The sequence below is a fragment of the Oryx dammah genome, unplaced genomic scaffold, assembly GCF_014754425.2.
Source record: "Oryx dammah isolate SB20612 unplaced genomic scaffold, SCBI_Odam_1.1 HiC_scaffold_21, whole genome shotgun sequence".
NCBI lineage: Eukaryota > Metazoa > Chordata > Mammalia > Artiodactyla > Bovidae > Oryx > Oryx dammah.
In genome coordinates, this window is record NW_024070205.1 from 60,546,521 (window position 1) to 60,557,410 (window position 10,890).

Sequence of the window (10,890 nt, forward strand, 5' to 3'; positions counted from 1 at the left end):
TTTGTGAGCATATCTCTCTGCTATTTGTCCTCGCCTCATTTCCTGTGACATTCTATAATATATCTCCTGCTGGGCAAGAGCAGTGGGGAAGGCAAGACTTGGGGTGGGGGCCGAGGTGACCGTACAGCTGACTTCAAGCATTTAAAGATCTGCCATGTTGAAGAAGAAAATGTATCCTGTATGGGTTCAGTAGTTAGAACCAGGACCAAAGGATGCAAGTTGGAGACAGATTTGGGAAAATATGAAGAAGACATTTCTAACAATTAGTTCTTTTTCCTTGTTAAATAGAAAGCTATCCATGCAACTGGCAATGTCATCATTAGAAATGTTGTAGACAAGATTTTTGATGAAGATGGAAAGTTGAGTGAGATGAGCTCAGAGGACAATTTCAACTCTTTTATTTTTTATTTTTTTAAAGGAAATGTCATGTCCAGTGTTATAAATTCTGGTAACATACTTTGATTCAAAGATACCTGAGTTTAATCCTATTCTGATACTTACCAGCACTGCCACCTGACTCACAGGACTGTTGGGAAATGAATGAGTTAAAGTTCATAAAAGTGCTTATCAGAGGCCACACCCAAAAACAAGTATTTAAGAAATGATTTAGTTATATTTTTCTGCTCTTTTTCATTTTTTCTGGTTTTTAAATTTTTAAATTTTTTTGGCTGCGTGTTGCCGCAAGTGGGATCTTGGTTCCCTGACTGAGGATCAAACCCTTGTCCCCTGCATTGGGAGAATGGAGTCTTAGTCACTGGACCACCAGGGAAATCCCCTAAACTCTTTTAAAGAAATCTGTTGTTATCAATAGTCAATTCATAATGATGTGATGAAATAATTTAAAAATGGCAATGTAAAAATCAAAACAGAACAATAAGGAAAATACCTAGAGGTTTTAAAAACATTTACTGGTTATAGCCGTCAATCTTTTAATTACCCTGCCGTAATTCTTTTTCATCGTATGTTTAGCTACTTGATTTTAAATTACATTTCCTCTCTCTTTTTGGGCATGTGATCTGATATTTGAATTATATGAAAGATTAGGCTAACTACATATATCTCAGAGCTCTGCATTCTCAGAGAAGTAGAATTATTAAACATGAAGAACCCCCCAAAGACTCCATTATGTGTAATTAACAGATAAACTGTCATCAGAATCAATAAAACGTGCTAAATGATTCAAACTTGTATATAATTAAGTGTCTGTTTTAGAGCTAGAGCTGTAACTTTTATTTTTTCCTTCATATCTCACATTTCTCGCAAGAGTAATTGTGGCAACCCTGTTAACCCTTTCCTTGCTTGATTGAATTAGATTTTTAAATTAGTCACTTGCGGGCAAAGTTCACCTTCACAAATGTGAAGAGTATTTCAGAATTCATTAAAGACTTCATGTGTTTTTCTGTAGAGAAGCAGACTAGGTAAGGATGCTTTAATGAATTGTTAAGAGAACACTAAAAATTCTGGAAAGATGAGCAGTTTATTGTGATTTGTGTATAGTTTACAATGGAACATAGTATTAGGTTCAATGTATTTTCATGGATATCTTACAGTTTTGGTTATCAAATTCTTTTTTTCCCTTTTGGCAAATATGGGCTTCTTGAGCACAAGATCTGCATTTTAGACATTACCTCCATGGCACTTAGGATAATTTTTTAACAGATGGCCTTTTATAATTGTTGAATGAATGAATAAATATATGAATGAAATAATGAATAAAACCGCCAAGACTATATTCTGTTAAAGTCTTCTCTTGCTCAGTCTCCAAAGGGAAAAACCCACATGTTTGAAATAATGGATTTTTGTAGTAATTCCCATGTCCTAAGTCAGCATTGGAAATTATCTGTTGCAGTGAAATTTAGAAAAATAAAATGGAGATTCTGAAAATCCCCGAGCAATTCACAGCATAGAGAAGTTCAAGAATAAGACTTAAGTTTCACCATTCGAATTGCCATGTTTTTTATTATTGTTAACGTTGTTGTTTATCTTCTTGGCTTTGCTTGTAGACTCCATGCACATAGAAGATGTCGAAGCTGTTCAGAAGCTTCAGGATGTCTTACATGAGGCCCTGCAGGATTATGAGGCCGGCCAGCACATGGAAGACCCTCGCAGGGCTGGCAAGATGCTGATGACGCTGCCGCTTCTGAGGCAGACCTCCACCAAGGCTGTGCAGCATTTCTACAACATCAAACTGGAAGGCAAAGTCCCCATGCACAAACTTTTTTTGGAAATGCTGGAGGCCAAGGTCTGACTAAAGGCTTCCCAGGGCCATCCTATCCTGCACGCTGAAAAAGGGAAAATAAACCCAAGAGTGATGTCAAAGAAACTTAAGAGTTTAGTTAACAACGTCAAAAATCAACAAAGACTGCACTGATGATTTAGCAGCAAGACTATGAAGCAGCTTTCAGATTTCTCCCTATCTTCCTGATGAGTTTCTTCCTCCCTTGATCTCATCTTTTCTCCATATTTTTTCTCATTTTCTTTTTCCTTGTTATTTTTTCCTCCCTCCCTAGTCTTCCTCTCCTTCGTTCCTTCCTTCTTCCTTCCCTCCTTCCTTCTGTATCCCTTGTCCCGCCTGATCTTATTCTTCCATTTTCTTTTAAACTTTAATATCTCTAGTTGTAAGAACATTTTCCTTCCTTTCTTTTTCTTTCCCTCCCTCCCTTCTTCCTTCTTTCTTTTCTCCCTTCCTTCCTTTTTTCCTCCCCTTTCCCCTTCTTTCCTTCCTTCTGCTGCTGAACTTTTAAAAGAGGTCTCTAATTGGAGAGCTATGGAAGCCAGCCCTGCCAAAGGATGGAGATCCATAATATGGATACCAGTGAACTTCTTGTGAACCGTAACGTCCCCAATGACTAAGGAATCAAAGAGACAGAACCAACGTACCTAAAAGTACAGTGCAACACACACAAATTGACTGAGTGCAGTATTAGATTCCACGGGAGCAGCCTCTAATTAGATGACTTAAGCAACGTTGCATCGGCTGCTTCTTATCATTGCTTTTCCATCTAAATCAGTTACAGCCATTTGATTCCTTAATTGTTTTTTCAAGTCTTCCAGGTATTTGTTAGTTTAGCTACTATGTAACTTTTTCAGGGAATAGTTTAAGCTTTATTCATTCATGCAATACTAAAGAGAAATAAGAATACTGCAATTTTGTGCTGGCTTTGAACAATTATGAACAATAATGAAGGACAAATGAATCCTGAAGGAAGATTTTTAAAAAAATGTTTCGTTTTCTTCTTACAAATGGAGATTTTTTTGTACCAGCTTTACCACTTTTCAGCCATTTGTTAATATGGGAATTTAACTTACTCAAGCAATAGTTGAAAGGAAGGTGCATACTCTCACGGATGCAATTTATGTTGTGTGCCAGTCTGGTCCCAAACATCAGTTTCTTAACATGAGCTCCAGTTTACCTAAATGTTCACTTGACACAAAGGATTAGATTACACCTGCAGTGACTCCGAGTGGTCACTGCATATGGAATACAGATCCGTAGAGTGATCAGGAGCGCACCTCTCTCCCTGGGAGGTCCAGATGCCATAGGATTTCTAGCTGCCACGGTGGTTAGGAATGAAATACTGCCTGTTTGCAAAGTTACAGACTTTATCCCTGAAGGAGCTGTGAGCCAATATTCACTTAAGAGGCAATAAGGCAAATGCCAGGATTTGGGAAAAAACAAACAAACAAACAAACATCAAAGACAGCAGATGCCTGACCAAATTCTAAAACCCAGTCTCTATGAGTTGATTCATTTAGGAATGTTTGTTAAAATTAATCTGCAGTTTTTACCAAGAGCTAAGCCAATCTATGTGCTTTTCAACCAGTATTGTCACAGCAAGAAAGTCAGTCAGGTTCCAGACTGTTAAGAGGTGTAATCTAATGAAGAAATCAATTAGATGCCCCCGAAATCTACAATCGCTGAATAACCAATAAACAGTAACCTCCATCAAATGCTATACCAATGGACCAGTGTTAGTAGCTGCTCCCTGTATTATGTGAACAGTCTTATTCTATGTACACAGATGTAATTAAAATTGTAATCCTAACAAAAGAAATGTAGTTCAGCTTTTCAATGTTTCATGTTTGCTGTGCTTTTCTGAATTTTACGTTGCATTCAAAGACTGTTGTCTTGTTCTTCTTGTGGTGTTTGGATTCTTGTGGTGTGTGCTTTTAGACACAGGGTAGAATTAGAGACAATATTGGATGTACAATTCCTCAGGAGACTACAGTAGTATATTCTATTCCTTACCATTAATAAGGTTCTTCCTAATAATAATTAAGAGATTGAAACTCCAAACAAGTATTCATTACAAACAGATACACATCAGAATCATAATAATATTTTCAAAACAAGGAATAATTTCTCTAATGGTTTATTATAGAATACCAATGTATAGCTTAGAAATAAAACTTTGAATATTTCAAGAATATAGATAAGTCTAATTTTTAAATGCTGTATATATGGCTTTCACTCAATCATCTCTCAGATGTTGTTATTAACTCGCTCTGTGTTGTTGCAAAACTTTTTTGGTGCGGACACGTTTCCAAAACTATTGCTACTTTGTGTGCTTTAAACAAAATACCTTGGGTTGATGTTTCATCAGCCTAGTGCTAGGAATACTGTGTATCTATCATTAGCTATATGGGACTATATCGTAGATTGTGGTTTCTCAGTAGAGAAGTGACTGTAGTGTGATTCTAGATAAATCATCATTAGCAATTCATTCAGATGGTCAATAACTTGAAATTTATAGCTGTGATAGGAGTTCAGAAATTGGCACATCCCTTGAAAAAATAACAATGGAAAATACAACTCCTGGGAAAAAAGGTGCTGATTCTATAAGATTATTTATATATGTAAGTGTTTCAAAAGATTATTTTCCAGAAAGTTTGTGCAGGGTTTAAGTTACTACTATTCAACCACACTATCTATATAAATAAAATATATACAATATATACATTGTTTTCACTGTATCACATTAAAGTACTTGGGCTTCAAAAGTAAAAGCCAACCAACTGAAAACATGAGAGGGAGAAATGTTAAAAGAATGAAGTACAATTTTTAGTTTTCAGTTCAATTGACTCTCCACATTACAAAAGAACAAGTATCTCACAAATAGAAAACACAACTAAAATTTAGATCTAAAAGAATTGCACGGGCTTTAGGGTAAACGCTTCATCTTAAACCTCGCTGGAGGTAAGTTTTTTCAAGTTTCAAGCAAGACCATTTACTTAATGTGAAGTACTGGAAAGTTCTCGAGGTGTATGTTTTAGCCATATAATTTTAATTTTCCTTTCGCTTCTTTTAGGTTGGTTCTTATTTAAGCAATATGATTGTGTGACTACCTGTAGTTACACTTGTGTTTCAATCAGATCAGATTGTTGTATTTATTCCACTATTTTGCATTTAAATGATAACATAAAAGATATAAAAAATTTAAAACTGCTATTTTTCTTATAGAAGAGAAAATGAGTGTTGGTGATTGTATTTTAATTATTTAAGCGTCTCTGTTTACCTGCCTAGGAAAACATTTTATGGCAGTCTTATGTGCAAAGATCGTAAAAGGACAAAAAAAATTTAAACTGCTTATAATAATCCAGGAGTTGCATTATAGCCAGTAGTAAAAAGAATAATAATAATAATAAAACCTTGTCTATAGCTGTAGATGGGCCTCACATCTGTAAAGCAATCAATTGTATATTTTTGTGATGTGTACCATACTGTGTGCTCCAGCAAATGTCCATTTGTGTAAATGTATTTATTTTATATTGTATATATTGTTAAATGCAAAAAGGAGATATGATTCTGTAACTCCAATCAGTTCAGATGTGTAACTCAAATTATTATGCCTTTCAGGATGACGGTAGAGCAATATTAAACATGCTTCCACTTTTGATTGCTCTTTCGTATGGTGTTTTTTTTTTCCCCTCCCCCACTTTAGAACCAAATCAATAAAACACTGCCCTTTGTGGCTTTCCTTCAGAGAATACCTCTGAGTTACCTGTTCCCTAAAAATAAGGTACGAGGTTAAAGAAGAGCTATATAAAGGCTTGTCAGAATGAATTCTAGGGTGCCAAGAGACATTTTGCATATTTAAGAGTATGCAAAGTGTCTCAAGCACATTAGAATTCATTCTGACAAGCCTTTATATAGCTCTTATTTAATCTTAAAGCGTCTCACATCATCCTACTTTACTCCAAATCATCGCCTCTGTGTCAATGTCATAACAGAAAACTTTCCCCCTATTTTAAGATCCTATTAAAACCTGCTAGAGATAACCTATTATTTCCCTCCACCCACAATTAAATCAGGTGCCGGCTCTGAGCTTGGCAGCCAGCGAGCTGCCGGGTCCGTGCAGCAGCCCCAGGCAGAGGGCCCGGCAGGATTTCCCGAGGGGGCATCAGTTGCAGGGCTTCTAGAACGGTGAGGCTGGGGTTGGGGAGCTGTCTTGGAATTCAAGAGGGTTCCACAGCACTGCTGACCGCAAGCGGGCCCTGCCTGGCTCTTTCTTCCAGAGAGGTGAGGGCCCTTGCTGCTCAGCGTCCGCCGTTCATCCACCAGCCCCTCCTGGCACTGTCTCCGAGGTGCTAATCCCTGCTTCCTTGGCTTCTCGGCTTATCTGGATGGCCTCCTGTCACTGTTTGCCCACCGTGTTTCTCACCTTTCCGAGGTGGCCGGTTCTCTAGAGAAACAAGCTGATAACACCGCATCCGATTTAGGGGCGCACAATTACCTAAATCACTAAGGTACACTAGCTGGCCGCAGGATTCAGACTTGTCTTTTCCTGATTGAATGTCTTTTGAGTGGCGATAGCCCAGCGTTGCATGTGACATGTTTTACTCTGGACAATTGCAAAATGTTTGGGTAAAACTGAGACCCTGCAAGAGACAAACCTAAGAAGGAAAATTATGCCTGTAATTCTTTCCAATAGGTTCTCATTTCAAAGTATGTGTTTTACACACACACACACGCATGCTTTTGAAAACTTTTACATCAAAATTCTCTTGTTGGTTTTTATAATTTAGAATTATTACAGAGTGACTTTGCTGGTACTGATGTGTTTATCATGGTTGCCTCAGGTGTAAAAGAAAAATAACACAATAGAATTTGACACGTGTTTCTCAATATATAAATGAGGAGCTTTGACAAATGGGCTGTATTTATGTTCAGGTATCACTTTTATTTTACCTATTGTGTATAAAGGAGTTTGTTTTTTTTGGAAATGGTGGTTATGGAACTTGGCAGAATATTGGAATCACGTGAAGAGTTAAAAATGGTGCTCATACTGAAATTTGGGGCTTAATTGGCCTGGGCTTTGGAACAGTTTTGAAAAAACATCTCCAGGTGATCCTAATGCAAAGATAAGATGAGGCAACCACTGCTTTCAAGTTTTATACTTTTCTCAAATAAGCCAGGAATGTCCTAAAAAATAAAAAGCCTTTTCAGACATTGGCTCTGAGTTTTTATGAGGTTTTAGACTATCTTCTTTTAAAATATCAAGACGAAAGGACTTAACCTCTTTTATTTTTTAATTCACAAAGCCAATGAAATGTATTTGCATGGTTTTCAACTCCACTTTCTCCCACCCCCTCACATCCACCCCTCATACCTTCATGCTTCTGCAGCATAGCACAAGTGTGGAGAACACATTTTCTTTGATAATTCCCAAGCCACATCTTCTGGTTATGCCCCAGATAATGGAGATAGAACGGAAATACTTGCTAAAAACTTGTGCAGAACATCACCCAATTTTTTTTTTTAAATCCTGCTCATTTGGCCCTATCCTGTGCTTTAAAATTAATTTAGGTTTGGTTCAAAAATACCTTTTTTTTTCTACTGAAAAATGAAAAACCAACACAAAACAAAATTGATTTATTGGAATGATTCCCCTTACCTCTATTTTTGCAAGTTGCTGATGTAGATAAGAGGTAGAAACGAAATAGAACTAAAATAGAAGATTTTGTTCTTGGGCCTGTGCAAAAACTTTAGGTACACTTTGTTACTCTGAAATTTACTTTGTGATTAAACTGTCAAAAGAGAGCAATGCTTAAGGTTTTCGTTTCGTCCACAGTGATGTACACATGAAATGGAAAGTTCCAGAGTCCAATAGACATAGAGTGTTTAAGTCATTGTTTCTGGCCCTTTCAAATCTCTAAGTCCAGCTTCTGGTGCCCCTCGGTAGTGTGGAAAAAACAAAATGAAACAAGTAGCAGTAGATTGATTGTACACTGCATCTTATTATGAAACAAAATAGAAAAGAGAAGGATTTCAAAATATAATCCTCCTTTCCCAGGAGTATTTGTCTTGTTCTCCATGAAGTTAAAGGTCTGAAATAATGTGCCCATCAGGGGCTCAATGTTGCATGTCCATGCCAGTTGGTCCAAGGGCTTGTTATGATGGTAATGACCTACTGAAACGTGAGCTTGTATTGCAACAATACAATTGCTACCAGCTCACCCGCTGGGAGAAATATTTTATTATTGTCAAATGTCCTCCGTAGAGATTTGTTTTGCCTGTTCCTGTTTAAATTAAATTCAAAGCAGGACTGCATTACGATTTCTCTGGAGTATATTTGAGATAAACAACGAGTCTCAAAATTTAGGATTCCTGGCTAGTTCAAATTTGTTTATTAGCAGAAAAATTACAATAGGTGACACCATAGCTGCAGGAATGTTATGATTGCAGCCACACAAGAGATTTACATACTGCTCTATGGCCTAAAAGCAAGAATACTCACTTTTTCATTACAGATGCCAGTCAGATTAATAATTAACTATTCCATCAATTGTACAACCTCAAAAAAAAAAAAAAAAAAAAGACATCCTAATGTACTAATGGTGTTGCCTTAGCATACCACAGAATTTTGGCCGTGAGAAAATTTGCTTCAAGTTAGAAGTGTTTTTAAACTTAAGATCATAAACCAAATGTGTGTGTGTGTGTGTGTGTGTATGTGTGTGTAAAAATATTTTTAAACAGAGGGTAGCAAGTATAGCACAGAAGCCCTGAGCATGCATGAAAATGCTCTTAGAGTATAATATACCTTTTTCAACATTCTTTTTTTAAAAAATTGAAAAGAATGTCATAGAATATATGGAATTATTTGGATGATTTTGCTAGAAGTGTTAGAATGCAGCCCTGACAAAGGATTTTGAAACACTGAAGCCTTTAATCAATACAAATTTTGTTACAGATGGTCAAAGTAGAATTGGATCTTATTCTACAAGAAAATGCCTATTTTCTTTATGAGAATCATGGTAACCTTGTGTGTTTCAAATACACTGAACTTGGGAGAGTTGGTTTTGAAAACACAAACACACTGTTGGGAGGGGTCCCTGAAAAGGACAAACAGGAAAGCATTTCAGACTAGCAGGAGCGTTAAATCACGCTATTCACACTCCAGTTCAATCTGCTGTGCACAGTCGAATTTCACAGTTTTCTTGGGAAGTGAAGAACTGGCTGCTATTTAAAAGAAAAAAAAAAAAAACAGCACAGAAAACTGAAATCGTGAGAGCAATTTCCAAAATGAGATCTAGAGCTATACAAGTGTTGGCTTCCCCCACCCCCAAATTATGAGATTTCCAATTATTACAAATGAAAATTACTAAACATTAAGAAAACCCCACAGAGAGTTCTATATTACTGTCTTTGAGATTCTTCTCCCCTAGACTTTGATTTTGTCTTGGTTTTCCTTTAGTGAACAAAATGATTGACTAGCCCTAGGGTATCGATGTTATGCTTCTAGATCAAAATAAATATGTAGTCTATGTTTTTAAGGGTATGCATTGAAAAAAAAAAGTCCTTTCCTCCACGCACACACACACACACACACACAAAATGTAGTTGAGAGTAATTTCTGGGCTGGGTCATAAGTAAACTGATGTTTAGATATAAAGATGTTTTTAGATGTTTTATTAATACATGCAAGGATGCTATGGCACGTGACTTCCTTGCTGTTCCTGGTAAGGTGGTTTTCAAATTCTTAATACAATCAATAATGCAAAGAACACTTTTGGATGACTTCCTATGGACTGATATAATTTGAATTAGGTAGGTTTGAACTCCCACCAGCAGTGCATTTTGTTTCATTTTCCCTCAGCATATAATTTTATTTTGCTCTTAAATGTTACTAACACTATTTTAAAAACAGCAATTAATTATTTTGACTTATACTTCTTTGAACATCTTTTCCTATTTTTCTACCAGCTTAGGCTCTTCTCTCTGTGAATTGCCTATTCATAACCTTTGCTCTTTTTTCTATTGAATTTCCTACCATTTTCTTGTTCATCTTCAGGAGTTCTTTATATATTCTAGATATTGATCCTTATCAGTTTCAGCTTTTTCCCAAATGTCTTCTCCTAATCTGTCATCCATCTAGTAACTTTGACCTTTGTCTGTGTTCACTAGAGATTATTTGTGATAGAGTGTTTCATCTATTTGATCCTCATGTTTTCAAACTTAAAAATATGTTTCTAAGTTTTTGAAACTTTTTATGATTTAAATTTTGTATTGAAGCCTTCTAAAATCTCGCTTGGATAAGCTGTGATATAAGGTTCTCTATCAAAGTATGATGTCAAATCTGTATGATACCAAACGACCATGTATAAAGATCTACTTAATTTTTTCTTATGCTTTTTGACAGTCTATATGTTACTGCCATAGTATTATATTATTTTATTAGTATATTTTTTTAACTTGTGTTAATATCTCTTAGAGTGTATCCTCCACTCACCTGCCACACACTTTGTCTTATTTGTCAAATTGTTTTTATGGAAAAATTTTTTTCTTTCTCATAAACTCCAAGGTGTTTTTTCAGTTCTCAGAATGAACATATAGTCTACAAATTAATTTGGAGAAAGTTAACATTTTCATCAATCAGATTCAGTGGACAC

General features: G+C 36.1%; 1 protein-coding gene across 1 annotated transcript in view; it reads left to right on the forward strand.

Moving 5' to 3' along the window:
• ESRRG (estrogen related receptor gamma) overlaps positions 1-5,895 on the forward strand; it is a 246,518-nt gene extending 240,623 nt beyond the window's left edge. The window contains exon 7 of the mRNA XM_040263271.1: positions 2,004-5,895. Within this exon, the coding sequence (XP_040119205.1) occupies positions 2,004-2,248 (245 nt within the window). The 3' untranslated portion in view covers positions 2,249-5,895. The remainder of the gene's footprint in view (positions 1-2,003) is intronic.
• The last annotated feature ends 4,995 nt before the right edge of the window (positions 5,896-10,890 follow it).